At 40.9% G+C, this 27,089-nt stretch overlaps 1 protein-coding gene across 3 annotated transcripts in view; it reads right to left on the bottom strand.

Annotated features, from left to right (window-relative positions):
- The window catches only part of LOC309849153 (cilia- and flagella-associated protein 337-like), a 131,873-nt gene that overhangs the window by 95,780 nt on the left and 9,004 nt on the right, over positions 1-27,089 (bottom strand). For all 3 annotated transcript variants that reach the window (XM_082701468.1, XM_082701470.1, XM_082701469.1), the window contains exons 2-6: positions 25,359-25,608; positions 15,667-15,720; positions 15,267-15,350; positions 1,974-2,039; positions 420-650 (exon numbers count right to left, since the gene is read on the bottom strand). In XM_082701468.1, coding sequence (XP_082557594.1) covers positions 420-650; positions 1,974-2,039; positions 15,267-15,350; positions 15,667-15,720; positions 25,359-25,608 — 685 coding nt within the window. The remainder of the gene's footprint in view (positions 1-419; positions 651-1,973; positions 2,040-15,266; positions 15,351-15,666; positions 15,721-25,358; positions 25,609-27,089) is intronic.

The raw sequence follows: 27,089 nt of genomic DNA, 5'->3' as shown, positions 1-27,089 counted from the left end.
TTTATTCCTATCCTAAGTCTACTTCCCAAATGTCTTCTGCCTTCTGAATTTCTGATTCTGTGATTCAATAAGAAGCCAAACCCTAGCATAGCTGCCTAAACTGAAATAATCATTAACAGGAAAAAAACAATAAAAAATTCTTTTCCATTTGTCATTCATTAAGACATATGATAAATTACATGATGGAGTCATGTGTAATTCATTACTCCATCTGATTTTAGAAGCAAAATGAAGCATTATCTTGTACTACATATAGAGATCACATTTTATTTGCATTCTATAGACTAGCAAAAGCCAACATGAATATATTACATTCAAGGACACAATTTCTGTAATCATGCCACTTGAAGAGCAGTTTAAAATAGCAAATAAAATCAAACTGGAGCACTCAGCATCCTTATCAAATGAAAATCACATACAAAAACTCTCTTTCTTCTTTTCAACTTCAGCTGCAGGGACCAGAAATAAATCGCTCCATCTTCTCTGATCATGATTAAGGTGTCGTCAGGCATAGAGAGAATGCGCAGCACGGGACCCCCATATGACAGCCCTTGCAGCACAGCAGGCAGCTGGAAGGAAACCTCTTTCTGTCGGGCCAAAGCATCCGCTTGCTCTGAATACTCTAGCTGCAGATACGTGCACAAGCCATCCTGGAGGATAAAGGAAAATTCATTAAAAATCTACTATGTTCCTTTGTTTCAAAATTTCTCTTTACCATCAAAGTAAGGGTAACTCCTTCCCTGGAAATGCCATAATTATTACTATTCACCAGCTCATCAGTATGCCAAAAATGTAAGGGTAATAACTGGGATGTGCCCGTTCAGCTGGGGTTGGAAGTCTGCTACCGACTTGGGCTCCCTTCCCCACTCCCAGGGTGTCTCTCTCTAAAGGAGATGGTGGTGGTGGTGGTGGTGGTGGTGGTGATAGTGATGACAATGATGGTGATGATGATGATGATGATGATAGCGGTGGGGTTGTGATTGACAGTATACTACATTCCATGCAACATAGACCTTCCCTTCAATTCTCATGATAACTGTATGACATAGATACTATTGTTCTTCTCTTTTACATATCTGGAAACCCCAGCTTTGAAAGGTTAAATAGCTTGCCTAAGATCAAACAGCTAGTAAGTGGCTGGCCAGAGACTGAAGTCCTTATCAGTCTGACTGCACAGTTCCCACCCACCAGTATATGCCTCATTTAGAATCTCAGCAGTACATCTAGGGAAAAGAAGTCTGTGGTCGGAGGGAAGGGGTGGGGATACTGAAGGGTCTGGAACATTTCTTTTCTCTCCACTTCCCCAAAGCCCCACTACATTAGAGCCTCCCCTTCTCTTCTCTAGCATCCTGACTTCCTATTCAAGTCAGATGATAATGTAAATGCTTCCATTTGATTTTGCTGGGGAATTGACCCAAGGTCTGAATAGAGGTATCTTACTGTTCAAGTTGTCATTTTAGAAATTAATTCATCCTGGGACAGTAGAAGGGCACTGACAGACGCAATGGCAGAGAATGTTTAAAGCCAATGTCTCAGCTCATTATTACACAACTCAAATTGGAGATTATTAATAATGATGATGATATCTGTTGAGAATTTACTTTGTGACTGTCCCTGTTCTAAATACTTTACATGTGTTAACTGATCTGAATATCATCAGGTGTTTTTTGCTCATAGAATTTCTTGCTCCCTGGTGTTTCATGTTTGCTTTGGGGTAAGATGACAAGTGTATCCTTTACTTCTTAGTTTTAGGAAACCCTTCTTGGAACTTGCCTTAGCTACTGAAATCCTTAGTTAAACTATTCCAAGAATAATCTGACATTATAAAATTTGAAAACTGTGAACATGCATATCCTCTTGGTTCAGTTTCAAGTTGACAAAGCACTGAAGGACAGAGCATACTCCAGAAAGGAACAGCCACATTTTATGTGTTTTCCTGACTAATTTGATTCACAAAACATAACCCAGCTTACCCATTGAATTCTGCCCACTGATTCATAGTCTATTTTCATGAAAAGTTGTTGTATTTGTTCAATATTCTGGAAAGGAAAAAAATAAATCTATTTATAGACAGCATAGGGGGAAAACTCTTCACTAGGTTGTTGGGGGCAAAGATGAAGAAGGAGTGGAAATCTTAATTTTTCCAATTTACAAATCTCATATTACAATGCATAATAGTCAAAGGTCTCTGGAATGCCTGTTTTAAAACATTAATAGGACTGTGAGTTGGAGTTCAGTGTGCTGACACTACCACTCTTTCCTCATGAGAGAGTGGGGCTCCTAGAACATCTATTTTTGAAATGGAGTCCTAATCAGAATGAACTTTTTATCTCTCAGTCCACATGCTCCCAGAAGGTCCCACTCTACCCTGGTCAGTTCCAGCCAAGACTGGAGACCCCACGTTAGATAACAGCAAAACAAGTGATGGTTAGATGCACCCTTGGGTGCACCCTTAGCTGTATCCCAAAACAAGAGGACATGTGAATCATGAAAATCATATTTTAGAGACCAGACCAAGCTGGCGGAGGAGTAGGAGACTTAAATATCGTTGGGTCCCAGGAGTTCAGCTAGATAGTTATCAAACCATTCTGAACACCTACAAACTCAACAGGAGACTGAAGAGAAGAAAAGCAGCAATTCTAGGAATAGAAAATCAACCACTTTCAGGAAGGTAGGATGTGCGGAGAAGTGAACCCGAGGTGATATATGGGGAGAGAGACTGTAAGGGGAGGGCCTGGCTCTCGACAAGCAGTAAAGCAGTGAAGCACAAAATAGGAGGTTTTAGAAGTTGGCCCTGCTGAGGGACATCACTCCAGAGGCTAAGCAGGGGATGGAGCCCTCAGAGGAACAGTGTGGTCCCAGGTCCCTCGGGGTCACAGAAAGAATGGAAGAGACTGAGTGTGGCAGAGCTCCCAGGTATCAGGCAGGGAAGCTGGCTGCACAGACAGAGCTAAGGAGGGGCACTCAGCTCGAGATTAACTTAAACTGTAATCCAAGTCACAGTCGGACCATGGCTCTTCAAGCGGGGACCCCAGAAATGGCAGATCCGGGGAGACCCCCTCCTTCCTCCTCCAGGAGGAGCGGCCCAGGAGCGTGTGGCAGAATCTACTGAGTTTGGAGACCCCAAACCAGGCCGTGTGCCAGAGATAGAAATGCTCAGTCACAGGCCAGGTGAGTTCAGAGTGTGGCTGGAGACCAAGGAGACAGGAGGGATTAACTGCTTTTCTCTGAGGGTGCACTGAGGAGTGGGGCCCCAAGCTCTCAGCTCCTATGCGGCAGGAGATTGAAGGCTGCCATCTTTGTTCTCCACCTCCAAAGCTATACAGAAAGCATTCAGAGAACAAAAGCTACTGGAAGGGAACCCAAGCAGATTCGCTCTCTGAATCAGGTCATTTAACCTGGCCCCTGGCAAGGGTGGTGCAATTCTGCCTCCAGCAAAGACATTTGAGAATCACAGCAACAGGCCCCTCCCCCAGAAGATCAACAAGAACATCCAGCCAAGTCCAAGTTCATTGATCAAAGAGAACTGTAAAACTTCACAGTTACAGGAATTCATGGCTTTCCCCCCATGATTCTTTAGTCTTTCAAAGTTAAATTTTCTTTAATTTTATTTTTTTCTTATTCTATTTTTTTAGTTTTTCCTCTTTCCTATTTTAATATTTTTTAGCGATTTTATCTTATCAATACCTTTTTAAAAAAATATTTTGTTTATTTATTTGACAGAGAGAGAGAGATCACAAGTAGGCAGAGAGGCAGGCAGAGAAAGAGGGGAAGCAGGCTCCCCGCTGAGCAGAGAGCCCTATTTGGTGCTCAAACCAGGACCCTGAGATCATGACCTGAGTTGAAGGCAAAGGCTTAACCCACTGAGCCACCCAAGCACCCCTTATCAATACCTTTTAAAAAAATCTTTAAAAAATTTTATTGGTATATTCACATTCTATCCCTTCATTGTATTTGACACTTCTTTTTTTTTTTTTTTTTTTTGTATACATATAGGTTTTTCTTTCTTTAAAATTTTGGGATATAATTTCTTCTAATAGATAAAATATACCCCAAATCTAGTGATTGACTTTGTTCTTATATCCAGCCTGATCACATTCTTTTCTCTTTTTTTTCTTCTTTCAACCAACTTCTTATATTATCAATTCCTTTTTTAGTTTACATCTTTACAGTCATATCCCATCCCTTCATCATGTTTACCCTTATTTTTGTATGTATACGTAAATTTTTCTTTCTTTAAAATTTTGGGAGGCAGTGTCCTCTAACAGACCAAAATGCACCCAAAACCAAGTGTGTGGCTCTGTTCTATTCACTAGTATAATATATATATATTTTTTTCTTTCTTTTTTTTTCTCTTTTCTTCTCCCCTAGTTCTGGGTCTCTTCTGATTTGTTTAGTGTATATTTTTCTGGGGTCATTGCTATCCTTCTACTATTTTGTTCTCTCATTCATCTATTCTTATCTGGATAAAATGACAAGGCAGAAAAACTCACATCAAAAAAAAAAAAAAAAAAAAAAAAAAAGAACAAGAGGCAGTACCAATGGCTAGGGATCTAACCAGTATGGACATTAGTAATGTGTCAGAACTAGAGTTCAGAATGATGATTATCAAGGTGCTAGTTGGGCTCAAATAAAACATGAGAGATACTAGAAACTCTCTTTTTGGAGAAATAAAAACCTTTTCTGGAGAAATAAAAGATCTAAAATATAACAAAGTTGAAGTCAAAAAGTTATTAATGAGGTGCAATAAAAAATGAAGGCTCTTACTGCTAGGATAAATGAGGCAGAAGAAAATTAGTGATATAGAAGACTAAATGATGGAGAATAAAGAAGCTGAGAAAAAGAGAGACAAACAACTAGTGGACCACAGGGGAGAATTTGAGAGATAAGTGATACCATAAAATGAAACAATATTAGAATAATTGGGATCCCAGAAGAAGAAGAAAGAGAGAGAGGGGCAGAAGGTATACTGGAGCAAATTATAGAAGAGAACTTCCCTAATTTGGTAAAGGGAACAGGCATTAAAATCCAGGAGGCACAGAGAAGTCACCTCAGAATCAAGAAAAATAGGTCCACACCCCATCATCTAATAGTAAAACTTACAAGTCTCAATGACAAAAAGAAAATCCTGAAAGCAGCTCATGACAAGAGGTCTGTAACATACAGTGGTAAAAATATTAGATTGCCAGCAGACCTATCCACAGAGACCTGGCAGGCCAGAAAGGACTGGCATGATATATTCAGAGAACTGACCAAGAAAAATATGCAGCCAACAATACTATATCCAGCTAGGCTGTCATTGAAAATAGGAGAGATAAAAAGCTACCAGGACAAACAAAAACTAAAAGAATTTGCAGACACCATACCAGCTTTACAGGAAATATTGAAAGGGTTCCTCTAAGCAAAGGGAGAGCCTAAAATTAACACAAACCAGAAAGACACAGAGACAATATACAGTAACCATCACCTTACAGGCAACACAATAGCACTGAATTCATATCTTTCTGTAGTTACCTTGGGTGTAAAAGGGCTAAATGCTCCTATCAATAAACACAGGGTGTCAGAATGGATAAAAAACCAAGACCCATCAATATGCTGTCTGCAAGAAACTCATTTTAGACCCAAAGACACCTCTGGACTTAAAGTGAGGGGGAGGAAAACAATTTACCATGTTAATGGACATCAAAAGAAAGCTGGAGTGGCAATACTTATACCAGATAAATTAGATTTTAAGCCAAAGACTGTAATAAGAGATGAGGAAGAACACTATATCATACTTAAAAGGTCTGTTCAACAAGAAGATCTAAGAATTTTAAATATTTATGCCCTTAACATGGGAGCAGCCAATTATATAAACCAATTAATAACAAAATCAAAGAAATACATTGACAATAATACAATAATAGTAGGAGATTTTAACAGCCCCCTCACTGAAATGGACAGATCATCTAAGTAAAAGATTATCAAGGAAATAAAGGTTTTAAATGACACACTGGACCAGATGGACATCACAGATATATTTAGAACATTCCATCCCAAGGCAACAAAATACACATTCTAGTGCACATGGAACATTCTACAGAATAGATCACATCCTGGGTCAAAAACCAGGTCTCAACCAGTACCAAAAGATTGGAATCATTCCCTGCATATTTTCAGACCACAATGCTTTGAAACTAGAACTCAACCACAAGCAGAAAATTGGAAAGAACTCAAATACATGGAGGCTAAAGAGCATCCTATTAAAGAATGAATGGGTCAAACAGGAAATTAAAGAAGAATTTTAAAAATTTATGGAAATGAAAACACAAGTGTTCAAAATCTTTGGACACAGCAAAGGCAGTCCCAAGAGGAAAGTATATAGCAATACAAGCCTTTCTGAGGAAACAAGGTCTCAAGTGCACAACCTAAACCTACAAGTACATAACCTAAACCTAAACACAACCTAAACCTCCTAAAGCAGCTGGAGAAAGAACAGCAAAGAAAGCCTAAGCCCAGCTGGAGAAGAGAAATAATAAAGATCAGAGTAGAAATCAATGAAATAGAACTCAAAAGAACAGTAGAATAAATCAATGAAACTAGGAGCTGATTCCTGAATTAATAAGATTGATAAACTCCTGGCCAGACTTATCAAAAAGAAAAGATAAAGGACCCAACTTAATAAAATCATGAATGAAAGAGGAGAGATCACAACCAACACCAAAGAAATAGAACAACTATAAGAACATATGAGCAACCATACACCAGCAAATTTGACAATCTGGAAGAAAAGGATACATTTCTAGAGACATATAAACTATCAAAACTGAACCAGGAAGAAATAGAAAACCTGAACAGACCCATAAACCATAAGGAGATTGAAGCAGTCATCAAAAATCTCCCAAAAAATAAGAGCTCAGGGCCAGACAGCTTCCCAGGGGAATTCTACCAAACATCTAAAGAAGAATCAATACTTATCTCCTGAAACTGTTCCAAAAAATAGAAATGGAAGGAAAACTTCCAAACTCATGAGGCCAGCATTACCTTGATCCCAAAACCAGACAAAGACCCCATCAAAAAAAGAGAAATATAGATCAATATCCTCGATGTACACGGATGCAAAAATTCTCACCAAAATACTAGCCAGTAGGATACAACAGTACATAAAAAGGATTATTCACCACGACTAAGTGAAATTTATTCCTGGGCTGCAAGGTTGTTTCAACATCCACAAATCAATCAATGTGATACAATACATTAATAAAATAACAAGAACCATATGATACTCTCAATGGATGCTGAAAAAGCATTTGACAAAGTACAGCATCCTTCCTTGATCAAAACTCTTCACAGTATAGGGATAGAGGGTACATATCTCAATATCATTGAAGTCATCTATAAAAAAAACCACAGCAAATATCATTCTCAATGGGGAAAAACTGAGAGCTTTTCCCCTAAGGTCAGGAACATGGCAGGGCTGTCCATTCACACCACTGCTATTCAAGATAGTACTAGAAGTCCTAGCCTCAGCAATCACACAACAAAAAGAAATTAAGGGCATCTGAATCAGCAAAGAAGAAGACAAATTCTCACTCTTTGCAGATAATATGATACTTTATGTGAAAAACCCAAAAGACTCCACTCCTAAACTTCACAAAGGAATTCAGTAAAGTGTCAAGATATAAAATCAATCCACGGAAATCAGTTGCATTGCTATACACCAAGAGCAAGACAGAAGACAGAGAAATTAAGGAGCTGATCCCATTTATAATTGCACCCAAAACCATAAGATACCTAGGAATAAACCTAACCAAAGAGGCAAAGAATCTGTACTCAGAAAACCATACAGTACTCATGAAAGAAATGGAGGAAGACACAAAGAAATGGAAAACCAGTCCATGCTCATGGATTGAAAGAAAAAAATGTTGTGAAAATGTCTATGCTACCCAAAGCAGTCTACACACTTAATGCAATCCCTATCAAAATACTGTCGATTCCTTTTTAAAGAAATGGAACAAACAATCCTAAAATTTATATGGAACCTGAAAAGACCCTGAATAGCCAGAGGAATGCTGAAAAAGAAAACCAAAGTTGGTGGAATCATAATTCCAGACTTCAAGCTCTATTACAAAGCTGTAATCATCAAGACCAGTATGGTAGTGGCACAAAAACAGACACATAGATCAATGGAACAGAATAGAGAGCCCAGAAATAGACCCCCAACTCTATGGTCAACTAATCTTCAACAAAGCAGGAAAGAATGTCTAATGGAAAAAAGAGTCTCTTCAACAAATAATGTTGGGAAAATTGGACAGCCACCTGCATAAGAACGAAATTGCACCATTTCATTATACCACACACAAAAATAGACTCAAAATGGATGAAAGACCTCAACATGAGATAGGAATCCATCAAAATCCTTGAGGAGAACACAGGAAGCAATCTCTTCAACCTCGGCTGCAGCAACTTCTTCCCTAGAAACATCACCAAAGGCAAGGGGAGCAAGGGCAAAAATCAACTATTGGGACTTCATTGAGATCAAAAGCTTTTGCACAACAAGGGAAACAATCAACAAAACCAAAAGACAACTGACAGAATGGGAGAAGATATTTGCAAATGACATATCAGATAAAGGCTTAGTATCCAAAAATCTATAAAGAACTTAATCAAACTCAACACCTAAAGAACAAATAATCCAATCAAGAAATGGGCAGAAGACATGAACAGTCATTTCTGCAAAGAAGACATCCAAATGGCCAAAAGACACGTGAAAAATTGCTCAACATCACTCACAATCAGGGAAATTCAAATCAAAACCACAGTGAGATACCACCGAACACCAGTCAGAATGGGTAAAATTAACGTCAGGAAACGACAGACGTTGGCATAGATGTGGAGAAAGGGGAACCCTCCTACATTGTTGGTGGGAATGCAAGCTGGTGTAGCCATTCAGGAAAACAGTATGGAGGTTCCTCAAAAAGTTGAAAATAGAGCTACCCTATGACACAACTATTGCACTACTGAGTATTTACTCTAAATATACAAATGTAGTGATCCAAAGAGGCACATCCACCCGAATGTTTACAGCAGCAATGTGCACAATAGCCGAACTATGGAAAGAACCTAGATGTCCATCAACAGATGAATGGATAAAGAAGATGTGGTACACACACACACACACACACACACACACACACACACACAGTGGGATACTATGCAGCCATCAAAAAACCCCCCAAACCCTGCCATTTGCAATGATATGGATGGAACTAGAGGATATTATGCTAAGCAAAATAAGTCAATCAGAGAAAGACAATTATCATATGATCTCTTTGATATGAGGAATTTGAGAGGCCGGGTGGGGGATTGTGGTGGGTAGGGAGAGAAAAAATGAAACAAGATGGGACTGGGGAGGGAGACAAACCATAAGAGACTCTTAATCTTAGGAAACAAACTGAGGGTTGCTGATAGGTGGCTGGATTAGGGACATTGGGAAGGGTATGTACTATGGTGAGTGCTATGAATTGTGTAAGACTGATGATTCATAGACCTGTACCCCTGAAGCAAATAATAAATTATGTGTTAATAAGAATAAAAAAAATATGGAGGGGTGAACCAAAAAAAAAAAAAAAAAAAGGAAAAAAAGCTCCTATGAACACCTCAAAAAATTATTTTTGAGTATTAGAAAGATTATTCTATGAACAGCAGAGTAGATCTCTTCTGTATGGGTATAGTAAGCAGACTACATAATGGACCCACACATGATCCCTACCTTTTGGTATTCATGGTCTATGTAATCCCCTTCCCTTGAGTAGCTTACTTGTAGCCAATAGAACACCTAATGTAGAGGGTAATGCCTTTTCCATGATTAGATTACATGAGATCCTAACTTTGGTCTTACTAACAGGCTCTCTTCTCAAAGAAACTAGCTAAACCATGATTTGATTTGATGAGACCAGCTGCTCTGTTATGAGCTGCCATCTAGAAAGGCCCCCATGGCAAGGAACTGAGGGCAACCTCTGGCCAACAGCCAGCAAGGAACTGATTCCTGGCAATAATCATATGTGCTTGGAAGTGGATCCTTCCCCCATCAAGGTTTCAGATGAGACCCAAGCCATAGTTACCATCTTGTTGCAGTCTCATGAGAGACCCTGAAGAAAAGAACCTAGCTAAGCCATGATTTGATTCCTAACTCATAAAACTGTGAGATAATAAATATGTATCTGTTTTAAGTTACTAAGTTTGTTGTAATTTGCTATGGCAGCTCAAAAGAATAGAAATTGAGCTAATGGGTAGAATGTCAAGAAAGACCAATTTCAGCTCATCAAGGGGGGGATGGTTTCCAAGATCAGAGCTCTCTAACCTTGAAATGGACTGCTTTGTAAGGCACTGTGTTTTTGTTAGCTGCGTGTATTCAAGTGTATGCTGACTCAGGGCTTAGCAAAGAAGAGAATGTGAGCATTGAAGGGGCGATATACTAAGTGACCTCAAACGTCCTTTGAAACCCCAAGATTCTGTAATTTCAGAATGTATATGGAAGGTACCTTCAACAGAAATAGTAAGGTTATATGTCTCTTTGGGAGAGTAAGATGCTGGCTTTTCTCTTATAAGTCCCACGGGTGTTTGCTATTGTGTAGTAATGGCAGTAAAGGGGAGAAAATAAGATGATGCCTGGTGTTCAAGACATCAAGGCATTGACCCTTGGTGAATCAACACTCAGTGCCAGTGGAGGGGTTGTGAGGAAAGGCCCTGGCTATGGACCTCAGCTCAGCCCCACTTCCCTCTAAGTCAGGCTCAGATGGAGACACATCATACTCCTCTGAGGATGACAGTGCAGACTTCACCATGGCAACTAGACAATACCATGCACATAATATACAACAAATGTTTTTGAAATGAATGCCCAAACAAACCAAAATACCCAGAGGGATAACTTCAAGAACAACATAGGGCCACAGAAAGAATGGGAAACAGAAAAGCTCAGAATGAAAGCAATAACTGCCTGGGCTCAAGATGCTCAGACCACCTTGTCTCCAGAAGGCAGTGCGTGGGAGAGCTGTGGGCATGCTTGGGCATCCTGGAACTCCAAACAAGGTACATCAGGTAAGGGTCATGCAGTGTCACAAGCCATGGCAGGATTTGGCCTTCAGGCAGGGCATGGGACACCAGATGGTCTCACTTTGGTGGTGGAGGACCCATGTCTATGAATAATTAGGCTCTGCCCAAGGTACTGCTTTCTCAGCATGATTATGTGGGATTCTAAGGAACACTGGACTGCTTCCTCCACACATGGATTCAATCACAGAAGAAGCACAGGTTGAACACCAATGGTATGCCAAGTCCTGAGCCAGAAGCTAAGGCCTCAGAACTGAAAGGTGTGTTACTTGCCCTCACAGCATTCACTATATAGTGGGTCACAAACAAGCAAACAGTGTAAGACAAAATGATTAGTTCTGTGCTACAGGTAGTTATAGATGACTATCAGGTTAAAAGAAGAAGCATCTACTAATTTCTAGGGAAGTTAGGATATACCCCTTCAAGTCCACAATGGCTGAACTTCCTTAACATTATTCATTCATTCAACATTTATTGGGCACCTGCATGTGCCACACATGGTGCTAGATTCTTGGAATATTCTGAAAAAATCAGAATTCAGAGAGTCATTACTTAAGCAAGAGAGGGGAGGAGATCATTTTAGGCAAAGTATAGTAAAGGTATAGAAATAAGAAAATAGGTCATTATTCTCTCTGCTCCCCCCCAACACTGAAGGCTTAGTGGACTTGGAGACTAAGACCCTTCTTTCTGTAGATGCTACCTCTGTCCAAAATGCTCACCCTATACACTATGCTCTTCCTAAATGTTATTCTTTCGTGCCCTCCCTTCTCTTTTGGCATTAACTTTTGATTAAGTTAACATTTCCTAGAAAGAGCAAAGGAGATACTTCCTGGTTTTTAGCCAGTATTAGAATATGAAACCCTAGAATAGTGGAGAAGACCTGGGGCTTTGGTTGTTCCTCTTAGCCATTCTTCCTTACTAAAGAACACACAACTTTTTTTTTTTTTATCTATCTATCTATCTATCTATTTATTTTCAGCGTAACAGTATTCATCATTTTTGCACCACACCCAGGGCTCCATGAAACTTTTAACTGGATACATGCCTCCTCAGAAAAAAAGACCATATTCACCTGCCAACTTTCACAGCTAGATATGACATATGATTAATTTCCGACTAAAGAAGTTAAAAATGTCACAGGGAGCTCCTGGGAATTGTCCTTAAAGGAAAGGAGTAGATCTCTCTTTGCCTCTTCTCCCTCCCTGCTGCCTAGAATGAGAGCATGTTGGCTAGAGTCCAAGCCGTCATCTTGAGCCATGAAGAGGAGTCCACGTGCTGAAGGTGGGAAAGCAGCAAAGCAGGACAAGTCTGTCCTGATGATTTCATGAACCTGACTTTTTAAATGAGAGAAAATATTTATCTTGCTTCAGTCTTGGTGGTTTAGCGTTTTCTGTCACTCTGTGGGTGAACCTAATGCTAACTGACATATCGAGCATTAGTTGTAGACCACCAGAGTTTGAATCCTGGATGCTTTCCTTAGTAGCTGAGGGACTTCAGGCAAGTTATTCAGATTCTCTAAACCTCTGTCTTTTCAGTTACAAAATAAGAATAACAGTGCCTTCTGGATGAAGCTATTCTGATATTCTGGAGACTAATGAAATATGAAAAGACCCTAAGACAGTGTGGTCACATAGTCAAAAATCAATTAATTGTTTGCGGGCGCCTGGGTGGCTCTGTGGGTTAAGCCGCTGCCTTCGGCTCAGGTCATGATCTCAGGGTCCTGGGATCGAGTCCCGCATCGGGCTCTCTGCTCAGCGGGGAGCCTGCTTCCCTCTCTCTCTCTCTGCCTGCCTCTCCATCTACTTGTGATTTCTCTCTGTCAAATAAATAAGTAAAATCTTTTAAAAAACTCAATTAATTGTTTGATAAAGAAAGAAAGACATGGCTTCATGGCTCCTTGGTGATATACTGCATAAAATTAAGCTTAGTACAAATGGTTCCAAATAATCTGATCCTTGTTGCACATTCCTTTGCACACATTCCCCTAGATGTATGCAACAGGCATCATGCATCATGCTGGCTCTTGTCTTTGAGCCTCCGGGAATGCTGTTCCTTCTTGCAGGCCTTGCCCATCTTTCCTTCATTCATGCAGAGATTCCCTTCATCCCTTAAAACTCAGCCCAAGGGGCGCCTGGGTGGCTCCGTGGGTTAAGCCGCTGCCTTCGGCTCAGGTCATGATCTCAGGGTCCTGGGATCGAGTCCCGCATCGGGCTCTCTGCTCAGCAGTGAGCCTGCTTCCTCCTCTCTCTCTCTCTGCCTGCCTCTCTGCCTACTTGTGATCTATCTCTGTCAAATAAATAAATAAAATCTTAAAAAAAAAAAAAAAAAAAACCTCAGCCCAAGATTTAACTCCTTCAGGCCTGACTTCCTGGTCTGATTGACATGCCCTCATAACAACCATGCTTAATTCTAGAGTGGCTCTAGGCTGTATCTTGACTGGCTGTGTGCCACAGGGGCTAAACCAAAGCCCCTTAGTAAATATTGACTAAGTGAATATTGCCCCAGTAAAGATTTACTGAATGAATGAATGAGTGAGTAAATGAATGAATGAGAAGATAAGGGAATAAGTGGCTGACTAGGCGGGCAGGAATTCTAAAAATATAGATAATTAGACTGCTTTGGTTAAAAAGATTTAGAATGTTAGTAAAACACCCAAGAATTTATCCATTTAAAACACTCTTCTCTCTTCCCAACAGAAGTCCTTTGTATGGTATTGCACAAATAGAGGGGAGACTGTTTAAAAATAGTTCCATTTAATGATCACTTCTCATTGTAGAAGAAATTTTAAACACACCTAAACTTGTACTGTAGCCCTTGAAACTACGGGCTTTGCACTTAAAAGGGGCATGTTTTTGTTCAAATCTCAGGGACAAGATCAAAGAGGTTTACCTTGAGTTTGTTTTTATACATAATTTAAGATGTAATCAGGAAACCTAGCAAGTAGTACTTAAAGTGCTTCTCATTTTGTAATGTATTTTCTCAGGAATAAAACCTTATTTATTGCTATGGACTCAATGTTTGTGTTCGCCACACCCCAATCCATATGTTGAAGTCTTAATGCCGGATGTGATGGTATTAGGAGGTGGGGCCTTTGGGAGGTCCTTAGGTCATGAAGATGGACGCTTTGTGAATGGTATCTGTGTTCTTAGGAAAGAGATCCTACAGAGCTCCCAAGTCCCTTCTGCTACATGAGGACCCAAGGAAAAGTCTACAGTCTGGAAGAGAGCCCTCACCTGACCCTGATCTCAAACTTCTAGTCCCTAGAACTATAAGGAATGGATGTTTGTTATTTGTAAGCCACCCAGTTTGTGGTATTTTGTTATAGGAGCCTGAATAACCGTTCATTAAGATTTCATATTTTGAGTTAGCAACTGGGCTAAACAATATGGCAGAGGGTATGTTTAAACTGTTTCATTCCAGCAGATCGGGTATTGAAGGGAGGGTCTACACTCTTCGGAAATAACAGGTATGCCGATCTTCCTCAAGTTTTCATGGGATACATCCTATGATCCCATCCCAAGTTGAAAATAATGTAAGTGGAAATGTATTTAATATACCTAACCTACCAAACATCATAGCTTAGCCTAGCCCACCTTAAACATTAGTCTCCAGCAGGGCCACATTTTCTAATACAAAGTCTGTTTTATAATGGAGTATTGAATACTATTTTGAAAATGACAAACAGAATGGTTGCCTGGGTACAGAATGGTTCTCAGTGCATTGTCAGGTGTTGACCCTTGCGTGAGCACATGGCTGACTGGGTGCTGTGGCTGCTGCCCAGCCTCATGAGAGAGGATCAGACTGCATATCACTAGCTCTGGAGGAAAGATAAAGATTCAAAGTATGGTTTCTACTAAACGGCATGGCTTTCACACTATCTTAAAGTCAAACCATCCTAAGTTGGGGACCATCTACAGAAATAATTAGTGATAGAGCAAGAGCCTTTCTCTCTTTTTCAATAAAAGTCTCTAAATACCTTGCTGGTCTAGCATATTTTCAATAATTTAAAAAATATTTTCCCAGGTAAACTGTTCTGTGAATCAGGTACTAGCAGAAATCACAGTTTAGAGCTGAGAGTGATATTACAGATAGAACATCAAGATTAATTGGTTCATACAGGTAAAATTTTAACTGTGGTTTTCAATCATCCAACATTTATAAAATCCATTTACTTTATTCTGCGACCTCATACTCTGTTTCATTATGCATTTGAAAGTTTCCATGTCCAGCAGCTGTCTTCCTCTCTTTTCATACTCCTAGGAGGGAAAAAGAATAATTAATGATGAACATAGCTGCATTTTGTTTAGTCTAGGAGCAAGAGCCCAAAGGATTGAATGTCTAATTAGACTTACCTAAACCCTGTCAACTTCTAACATAGTATTTCTTTCATTCATTTCTCTGATGCATTCACAACTTGTTTCTAATTCCATTAAAAAATGACAATTAAGGTGAATTTATTCTTCATTGCTATTTTATAGGAATTAAAAGGATTACACTTTTCACTGAAACCATCAAGGGGAGAATCAAATTACCCAGATGAATATTTAGACAGCTCACCTGGTCAATTCCTACCTGAAAAAGTGCACTCAAGTTCTGTAGCTCTTCTAAGGTCACTTGATGTTCGATCTTATCAAAACAAAAAGAAAATAAATTTAAAAACATATAATACTAATGATAATGCCCATAATATGCAATTTCTGGGAACCCATTGTTTCTCTCTTTATGAGAGGCCTTCAATAACTGAGCCCCCGAGTAATGCTTAGGCTATTCCAACCCACATTTTTCCTAGTTTCTACTCCAATTCAATTGACTCTTCAGTCCCCAGTTCTGGAGGCAAGTTGGCTGGATGAGATTGGAAGGAAGGAAGAGGTGAGGTAGTAGGAGGAAAGGAGAAGATAGGCACAGACTTATCATGACCTGGATGGAAATGGGAAAAAGGAGACTGAAAATATTTTGCTACATCATAGTCCGAAGATTCTCTCTTGTCAGGCAACCTGTGCACCAGACTTGCTTTTTGCCATGTCCTCTGTGTTCTCCCCCACCCCACCCCATTCTGTCTCACCCCAGGCTAAACCAGGAGGAGGTCTAGAGAGAAGTTATCTGGGATCTCTTTTTCTGGGGTACATTTTCTTAAGCTATGTCTAGAGGTCCTTGGTGTTAGGGAAATGGGCCATCTTTTAGTCACCTGTCCTTAGCTCAATAAACAGACCACCAGAAGGTGTCTCCTATCACCTCCAGTTTCTGAGCTACTATCTCAACAATTTGGCTTTCATTATTGAAAATCTCTAAATTTCTGGCTTAGAATGAATGAATAAACTGTGACCAGTGGGTAAAGCCAAGTTAAGTTCTGGTGTTCGTGCAACATTTCATAAGTCTTAAGGAAGATAGCAAAGGATGGAACTGGCTATTTCCCCAAAAAGATCATTCTCTCAAATCACTATGACCAGCTTCCAAGCTTCTAAGGTGGTGGCCTTTACCATAAAACTCAGACTGACACCAAAGCCATTGAGAGACCCATCATTTTATAAAATTGAAGTACCTTTCAAATTCTGTCTTGAACGATCCCATAATTACTTTTTATTTGCTTTTATCAAGGAACAAAATTGGAAACCTAGCTCTAGAATGGGAAAACACTCCACCTGAAAATTCTATTAAAATTTCCCTGTAGGGTTTTTTTGGCAAGGCCTGAAAGGTAATATTAAAAGGCTGACTAGGGGAATGATCTCAATAGTATGAAAGATGATTCCATCACACTGAGGAGACATTTCACTTACCCAACAAAAGTTATGACCACTGAATGAATTCAAAATCATCTTGGACCAAACCTTCTCTAGATCCAAAAAAGCGGATTAGAGTTTACCAGGCTTACACACAACATGTATCAGAAAAAGGTATGTGAATCTGAGGCCTAACAAGATGGTATCTTTAAAAGCATGTGACTTCTCTTCCTGCACCCTAGATGTGAGGGCCAGGAGGTGAAACAATTTTTTAAAGAATTTGAAAATTATTTCTCTTAAGACTGAAAAATTATGGGGAAGACATGCTATTATTTCCATTTTTTTTACATTGCATTTTTCTGAGCCTTTATGATTTTAAATATACAATATAAATACTTTATGAGCCTATATGTTAATAAGATATTTATATTCCTAAACTAACAAAATAACTCTAGATTTGTACAAGGCATGTTTTGATTAAAACATTACATATATGTTATACTTCGTCTTTCCATTGCCCCAATACCTTTTCCTCTTAGCTTCAAAATTTCCTAATATTCTATACTGTGTAATTATTTGTCCACTAACTCCCTTATTATGTAAAATTGGCCTTTGACCTTTCTCTACTTCCATTACTGAAAGAGAAAAAACAACAAAAAAATTGCCTTGCCTCCCAGGAGGGGGCTCCCCAATCCAGAAAGAGACAAGCTCATCTTCTCTCAATAAATTTACTAGAAATGCTGAGAGAGTAGTGTGAGCGCCATCACTAGTAGTGGTAATGAGGGACGTGAAATCTACTGCCGGAGGGATTATGTAATTTATAAAGTGCTTTATGGTAATTTTCATTTAAATATAAAATGTACCCCAAAAGCCTCACTTTCTCCCCAGACCCATCCCCAGAAAATATTCTATCCCTCCCCACTTCCTCCTACACTCATGACCCTCATACAGCCTTCTGATCTTCAGATCTTTCGAGGTTTCCCATTTGTTATTGTCATTCTGTTCCATCCTAGCTACAAATGGAGTTTTTCCTGCATCCCCTTCTCCCACTTTTCACAAAAATAAGGAAATGGATGAAAGGTAAGTATTTTTCAGGCTTGCAGTACAAAACTATGTTAACTACATTTCCATTGCACTTAAGAAAAACAGTTCTTAAATCTCACAGACCTCATCAAATTTTCATATGTCGTGACGGAAATCGAAAAACCAATGATCATTAGCCAACTTCTTTTGAAAAGGCAGCAAAATAAATACGTTTTGGAGAAACACGGCTACAAAACAGAGCCATTATTGTGCCTTTCCTTGAAAATATAAATCAGGCCTTCACATAATTGCATGTTTTTTAAGGCAAATTTGGAACACAAAGCAGAGAAAACATATGTCCCTTCTGGGTACTCCTGTGCTTGGCAGAGCTTGAAAATTCGTAACTGCCATCGACAGCAAGTCACATTGTATCACTAAAAAGCTTGAATGACTTGTTTTCCTACAAATAAAAACAGGGAGAAAAGCCTGACTATTTTATTTCCAAACTATCATAGCTATAGTGACAACCATAAATAATTCAGTCTACAATTGTGGAGTCAAATTTTAAAGATATTATCTATGGCCCAGCAATGCATTTTGCTTTACTCAAATGCAATTTCATAGAAAATTACCTGGATAATTCTCTAATATCCTATATTAGAGGGGATTCATGGAGCTATGATTCTGCTTGTCCTTACATTGCAGTCTCCCCAAAGCAAGTGGTTTTTATGATTAGAGTGGTTTTCCCATAAGGATTCATTCGCCTGCTGGTTGCTCATTTGCATTGCAAATGAGCTCTCCTATTGTTACAACCCAACATCTCTGTGCTTCCCACTGTAAGAGTCTCCTCAGTCGGGATGGTTTAGGGGTAATTTCACATCTACGACAAGGGAATTGACTAATTAATCGAATAAAGTATCCTTTGAAAATCTGTTCCTTGAGAGGCTGTCTCTATAGCTTCAGAAAATAGATATGATCCTGTGGTCTTAAGATTCTGAAAGAGAAAATGACTCCAGAGGGTTTGGGGAGTTCTATGGGTTGAAATCTAGGCGATCCCGTGGCAGACCATCCAGATGAAGAGGAAAGGGGGCTGGCTACAGGGAGTTCTCCAGTGAACCTAGGTGGGGACAGCATTTGTGTGCAAGAGGATCATAGCTTAACCTAGGAAGTAGAGGAGAAAAAGGTAGGGGGATGGGGACCTGGGTGACTATCCCAGGAACTCTGGAGCCCACCCTCTGCCATGGGTCTAAAATAGATGACTGTGGGGCACCTGGGTGGCTCAGTGTGTTAAAGCCTCTACCTTGGGCTCAGGTCATGATCGGGCTGTCTGCTCAGCAGGGAGCCTGCTTCCTCCTCTCTCTCTGCCTGCCTCTCTGCCTACTTGTGATCTCTGTCTGTCAAATAAATAAATAAAGTCTTAAAAATTTTTTTAAAAAATAGGTGATCGTTTTAGCCATATTAGAAGCAGGAAGATTAAAAGAGCAGCCTCAATTTTAAAGTAATTACTGCAGCCTTAGGCAGCACTGCCTCTACCATCCAACCTTCATTGAGTGTATTGTGAGCTGGTCACTGGGTACCTTCTCTGCATGTTTCCATTAATCTTCACAGCTCTGTAAAGGAGATCTTATTATGATCCCTAGCTTAAAGATCAGAAAACTGAGGCACAGGGAGACCAATGCAATTTCCCAGCTTTGCACAATTAGCAACAGCTGAAACCAGGATCCCAAAACAGGCTGTCTGTGCTGCTGACCGGGTCACTCACTGCCCAGCTTGATGTTTTGCTGCCCAGCCTCTGCCTGAGGTTCTGGGCCTGCTCCCAGGGGAACACAGAGAAATGAGTGTATTGTAGAGGCATGTGGATTTCAAGACCTATACTGTTCACTATCATTCATATTCTTCCTCTGGAGAGTCTAAAAATCAGAGTGGGTTATTTCAGCTCAAGTTGCTAGTACCTTAGGTGTGATCCTCAAATTCCCCTTTACTTAGAGTTATTCTTATTTATTTTGGTTATGGTTATATGCTATATGGTCAAAAGTATGGTGACATTGAAAGAGTCACTCCTCTCCCTTCCCTCAGTGAGTATTAAGGACTTCCCACAATGGGGGAGATTTTAGAGCTTATGTAAGCTTTTAAAAGGATCCAAATTTGTTGCAAGGAGAAGCCCAAGCATTTCCCAGCGTGCTTCTCGAAATTAATCTAAAATGAATATATTGCTGCTTTTCCAGCTGCTTGGGTAGATTCCATGGCCTCCTAGCCGTTTAAAGAGAGAAACAGAGACAGAGACAGAGAAACAGAGAAAGAAATTCTTCCTCCAGTCTTACCAAATAAGTATGACAAAGCTGACCTTGCATGTGCATTCTGGTCAACAGTAGTGGTCAAGTACTATGTTGAGAATTCTGAGACAATATTCACTCTTGGCAGGGAAAAGCCAGGATGGATTCACTCTGTCTGTCATGATCACTGGAGGGAAGAGTGAGAACTGAAGCAACACATCTGCACCACGAATAAGGAAACCAGGGAAAGAGACAAGAAGGAGAGCTGGAAGGGATCTTAGAACCCATATGGTCATCCCGCTTCCTTTACAGTGGGGAAACTGAGGACCAGAGAAGATAAGTAACTTAACCCAAGATCACATCAGTACCAAGAGTCTGGTTTCCTTCTACAACACACATAGGATAACCTTCCCATTGCTGGACCAAGTTGACTGGATGTTTCTCCTTAAACTGAGTGTAGAGTTAGAACACTCTATTGTTCTAACAATAGAGTGGTTCTAACAATTTGTTCTAACATATTGTTCTAACAATATGCAGGGATGCTCCCAGTTGCATCAAGGTGCCCTGGAGCTTTCCTCACACCATCTCTCCTCACTGTTCTTCACTCCAGCCCTGCCTCACCAGGAGGTGCCAGGTCCCTAACTCACAACCCATGTCCCCTTTTAGTCTGTCTCCTGAGGGCACTTCCTTGCCTACCCCTGCAATTCTTCTACCTGTTAGTCTGTAAAAGGAAGAGAAGCTCCTGCCATGCCTTCTAGAGTTCTAGGTACTGGAGATTGAGAACCAAGATCAGAGAAGGGAAGACCAATAGTCTAGGAGAGAATCAATCAAAGCAAATCCAACTTCATTGCTCATTGTTGCAGCAAACTGTACAAATGGCCCATGTTCTTTGCCAAATTACCATGCCTTCCCATCTTGTCTCTGGGTTTGGCTGGGTGACTTGCTTTGGTCAGTGGAAAATTAGAAAACGTGATGCAAACAGAAGCTTAAAAGGGTTTGCACAGGTCCTTTTGCTCATGCCATCAACATGAGGACATGCTAAGTAGTCTGTTAGAAGATGAGAGACACTCATCTCAAATTGTCCCAGTCATCCTAGCCATTCACATCTTAGATCAGCTGATAACCTGCTGGTTTCCAGACATGTGAGGCAGCCAGATGATGAACAGAGCTTTCTAGCTGACCCTGCAAACATGTGAGAAACCAGTGCTTGGTGTCGGATGCCACTGAGGTTTTGTGTTGTTTGCTGTGCAGTGTCACTATGGTAACAGATAACTGATACACTGTCACTAATGTATTGGTTGGGGTTCTACCATAGGCACAAATACCTGAAATATTAGCCCTTCCAATGTTACATACTGGAAGACATGACTTTTAAACTTTCTTTGATGTTACAATCCTTGGCGAGAATCTGTTAAATATATGTGTATATATATATATACACGAACATGTTATAAATTATATATATAAATATAAAATTTCGCAAAACATTGTGAGTGCATACACATATACATACATATATGATTTATAGTGGGTATATATATATATATAATATGTATGTTTAACAGATTCTCGTGAGGATTATAATATCAAAGAAAGTTTGAAAGTCATGCTTTGGTGAAAACTAACTTTACTTTAAGGTTTTGTTTTTTTTACATTTGAGAGACAGAGTGAGAGAGAGCACAAGCGGTGGGAGGGGCAGAGGGAGAGGGAGAAGCAGGCTCCCCGCTGAGCTGGGAGCCCGAAGCAGGGCTCAATCCCAGGACCCCAGGATCATAACATGAGCTGAAGGCAGACACTTAACTGACTGAGCCACCCAGGTACCCCTACCTTCAATATCTCTTCTACTTCCCTTCCTCCCCACCCCCACTAAATTATGCTTATCATCCGCTAAACTGATTTCATGACCCCCCTGCAGTCTGAAAAACCTCAACCTTCTGTGCCACAGACTTTCTCATGTTAGCAAATGGGCCTTATTATTTTTGTATCCTCATATCCTTCTCTCTAATGGGCACAAACAAGCACTCAACAAATATCTGCTGAATTTGGTTGAACTGAGAGCAGCTTATAGCTACACTATTCCTGGGTTTGCATTTTTGATCCCGGCCTGCTGGATGTTACCTTATCTCCCAAGATTTCAGAGACAGGACAATGACTGTTCAGCCGGCTCCTCTTCTAAGCTCCATAGAAACAAATCATGAGTCACCAGTCACACACAGCTCCATCAGATGAAAGCATTTTTTCCAACATGGCCCATCCTGGTGCCCTGCCTGTCCACTCTCAGTGACAGAGCAGCCTGCAGATGCGATGACCCTACCCCGACTCTGTGCAGACAGACACGGGATGTTGGGAAGATGAAGGGTAGGTACTGTATCCTATCCATCATTGCTTCCCTACATCAAGCATGCTGTCTGGCAAAGAGTAAGTGCTCAAAACACACCTGTTCAGTTAAACCTAACTAACCTCATCCCTCTGAATCTTGGTGTCTTTATGTTATCAAGGAAGGACACCTGATCAGGCTCTTTCCAGCCTTAAAAGCCAGGTTCTAAGTAGTCCCAACCATATCTGAGTGTGCGCGTTGGTGGAATACCTACATACTGTGCTGTAACTGTGTCAAGAAGGGCCCCCCTGCCCTGACAGATATTCCACTCACTAACATTGGAGTCCAGCTAGAGCTTCCTTTGCCACATTAAGTTACTCAGCCTCACTGAAGTACAAACACTTCTGCAAAGGTAAACTTAAGCTATTAGCAGTCTTTTCCACCCAAATAAGAAGTTTTGGGGTCTTTCCCCAAGAGCAGGCTTTGAGAGAGGGATGAGTATTACATGAAGCAGTGGATCTAGGATGATGGCACAGCAACAAGGTTGGAGCCCTCTCAGATGAAATGAGTTTGGGGATTAGTGATGATAAACTTGAACTAGGCCACCATGGGCTAGCCCTGCTGCCTACTATCTTCCCTTGGCTCTTTCCCACTGGCTGTCAGCACAGAAGTTAGTGGTAGAGCTAAAAAAGCCCAAAGCCAGTATTCTACTCTGTGAGCAAATCTGGCTTTTACAGTTTCTAACACAAACTAAAAATAGCTGCTATGTGCCTGTTTTCCCACAGCTGATTTAAATCTGTGCCACTTAGGCCAGCCCTTTCACTTTGAAGTGGCTTCAGCCCACACCCTCCTGCCTAGCCTTGATTCTGCACCATCCCACACACACTTCAAGCTAGAAGCTTCAGATCCTGTCACTATTCCAAGATGGCGACAGAAGCCTCAGGCCTCAGAAGTCCCCTGCCCAACACAGCCTAGTCACAAATAATGTGGCCAGTGATACTGATGTGTCCAGACTGGCTAACCCAGTTAACAAAGGGCCAAAACCCAGGCTGGCCACAAACAGTTAAAAACTCACCCGCAGGGCACCTGGGTGGCTCAGTCAATTGAGTGTCCGATTGTTGATTTCAGCCCAGCTCATGATCTCAGGGTCATAAAATGGAGCTCCACACCCAGCTCAGAGCCTGCTTAAGATTCTCTCTCCCTCTGCCCTTCCCTCACCTCTAAAACCAGCTCACCTTCAACCACAAAATGCCCCACACAGCTCTGCCGTCCTCTGACAATGACCAAACTTCCTATCGTCGTGGGAGACTGAACAAGAGCCTGATGGGCAAAGTGAAGGTGGGAATAGGCCTACTTGGGAGCCACGAGTTTCAGAGTTTTCGAATTACCACCCATTTTCCACCACGACTCAATGCACACTCAAAAAACAAAGTTCCACAATACACTACTTGTGCTTGTTCTGGAAGGTGCACTCTGGTATTAATTCCTGTCTCTCTCTTTCTTAGATTCCAGTCATATTCCCATAAATTAGTCTTCTGACCCATTAACTGATCTCACCCACACTATGGAGATCCTGTCCTGAGGAAAGCTCCTTTGGGTATATTAGCTGCATGTGTCACAAAGGCAAAAAGAACAAAACCCAATTCTTAATTCTTCATGATCCACTTCTAGCCTCATTTCCCCAAAATCCCATTTCTGCTCTTTGGACCCTGTGTACCTCAATCACTTGTGTGTCTTGGCTTATGCTTTTTCCTCCACATGGGGTGACCTCTCCTTCACAACTTTAGAAAAACTCCTAGTTATCTTTGAAGACCCATCTCTAATGCCACTTCCTCCCTGAAGCCTTCTTTGTCATCTTCCTGTCTCCTCATTAAGATTGAGTCTTTTGGGGACGCCTGGGTGGCTCAATTGGTTAAGCAGCTGCCTTCGGCTCAGGTCATGATCCCAGTGTCCTGGGATCGAGTCCCACATTGGGCTCCTTGCTCTGCGGGGAGCCTGCTTCTCCCTCTGACTCTGCCTGTCACTCTGTCTGCCTGTGCTCGCTGTCTCTCTCTCTGACAAATAAATAAATACAAATCTAAAAAAAAAAAAAAAAGATTGAGTCTTTTGTCTACAAATCTTCCTCTCTTACTGAGCTTCTACTTCAAAAATTAGCCATGAGTCCATCATCACCTGCACAGATTTTTGTCATTTCTGTGTTATTTACTTAATATGTTTCCTTAAATAGACTTGTTTATTTTGCATACTACCTTCTTTAGCCTCATTCTAAACAATAGAAATTATGAAATCAGGAGTTTGATGTGCTTGTGAGATTTCTAGTGTACATTTACATAAATATTTACTAATACTACAATTTTAAAAAATCTCATCCTAATACCATTTCCTTGGAGGAAAATCTGTGCTAGTTGTATAAAGTCTTGAGAGACTACATTTTGTTTAAGTTTGAATTTTCTCTGGGGCTCAGTACATGATATTGCTCCATAAATGTTTGCTGAATTGAAATAAAATAAAATGGATTAGATGGCATTTATTCTCACCCTTAACATATTGACATGAATCTGACTTATGCAAAGAGGCAACTGTGACCTTGAAAAGCAAAGAATGATACTGGAAAGGAGCCAGTCATTTAAAAAAAAAAATGCTGAAAGACATGGAAAGGAGAGAGAGGAAGCATGGTAAAGCTGGCCATGTGGGTTACAGAAGAGGCTCTGGGAGGTGTGTGTATCAGGGCAAGCAAGGCTGGTTAAGAGCAGCAAACACAAGAATGAGACCTTACCTAGGGGGAGACCACAGCACATAGCATACCTACTATGAATGCTGGCTTTAAGTTGGGTTATAAGCCATGGACCATAGGGGATTCCAGCCAAGTCCTGGAATCGTGCCCAAGAGATTGCATGGCCCACGAAGGCGTGGTCCCACTCGCTGTGTCCTCACCTTGTCCGCCCTCAGGCTTCGAACCAGGTCTGCATGGTGTGGCGGTGTCCTTCCCTGAGCCAGGTCCTCCATTCCAATGGAGTGGCTGCGCATCCTCTGCCTGGTCAGGCAGGCCCGAAGCAGCCAGGCCGGAGTGTCGGCCCTCTGCAGCCCCTGCTCCTGTGAAGGCCGAGGTCCAGCGGGGCAAGTCTGGACTCTGAGCATTCCCGGCTCGCCCAGGATAGCCGCTGCGTCCAAGATGCCGTCCAGACTCCACCCCAGAACACAATCACGTTAGGAATCTCAATAAGGAGACTGGCTCCCACCCCACCAACATGGCCCATGACCTCACATGCAGTTGCCTTTTAGACTCCCTAAGCAGCCACCTTCTCAGAGGAGACACCGAAAGTAGGAAAGGACTTTGGGGGTGGGGTGTGGAGGCAGGATCTCTGCCTTAACTGACCAAGATGGAAGACATCAAGTGGAGCCCTTCCCAGTCTGCTTTAAGGAAAACTAAATTTAAAAAGAAAAGAAAAAGACCTATCTAAGCCCAGAACTACAGTATCTTAAACATTTTCAGATCTGAACAGACAATATAACAAGCAGTAAACTATTAAGACAAAATCCATAGAAGTTAAGGATTGTAATTAAATAAAGCCTACAACAAAGTGAATCTGTCATGATAATTTTTATTGTAGTGCTTGGTAATTAGATATATATGACAAGTTGTTTAAGCAATAATCCTAATTACTATTAATTTTACAAAAGCGTTATGGGGGGCTGCTCAAGAGAATTCCCAAAGGTGACTGATATTGTTGCTTTTTCCTTGTAAGTATTTCAAACTTAAGGAAACAGGCAAAAATAGATCCTAGACTTTTTTACATAACACTGTGCCCTTTTGCATGTGAATTCAGAGAGAGTAATGCTTGCTAGTCCCTTACTTAAACTCCCTTTGTTTAAAGTTCTTGCTCACTGGATCTTTTTGAAATACAAGGATTTGAAAGAATCTCATCTCTTAGGTTGCCAAGGCAAAACAAGTTTGTAATCTTAATTCATTTTATTAGTCCCATAATTTGGGCTCTGGGAAAAAGAAAGGAAAAAAAAAAAGTAAATCAGTTATCCCACCCAGAGGCTCAATTGTAGGCTACAGAGCCAACTGTAGGTCTTCCTGGAGGTTCAGGATTATTGAGTGATAAAGAGCGCCCCCTTCGGATCATCCTGCATATTGCTCGGATGCCGGATGTAGAAACGGAGTCTTCCAGAGCCGGTGAAAACCTTTGAAGAGTCTCTTACTCTTGGTGCCCTGAAATTTCATTCCACGTGACCAAAAGAACACAGATTCTATCCTGGAGTAAAATCTCCCCAATAATGGCACTTAAACAACAAACAGGACTTAAACAACAAACAGCCAAACCAGGCTTTTCTGGGTTAACTGGAGGGGAGGGGAAGAGAGCCAGTGGTGAATGAAACAGAGTAGGATTTGGATGAGTAGCGGAGCGGAGAAGAAGTAGGGATACCACGGGAGCATGGGCATTTAAATGAATTACCTTGGACAACTAAAGTGAGGGCACTAGATCTCTGCAGGAAGGGGACAGAGAGGAGAGGGGAGGATAGGAAATGGAAGCACTGCAGATGCACAACCCGCCCCCAGGTTTTTAGGGTGGTCCAGTATAAATATATGGCTCTGTGGCTTATAAAGCTTCATTTCCCCAACTGTGAAATGATCATAACCATAGTACCTAATTCACAGGG

This window comes from Mustela nivalis (assembly GCF_964662115.1).
Source record: "Mustela nivalis genome assembly, chromosome: 15".
In the NCBI taxonomy this organism is placed as follows: domain Eukaryota; kingdom Metazoa; phylum Chordata; class Mammalia; order Carnivora; family Mustelidae; genus Mustela; species Mustela nivalis.
Note: the sequence above shows the minus strand (reverse complement) of the source record. Positions and strands in the feature narration are given on the sequence as shown.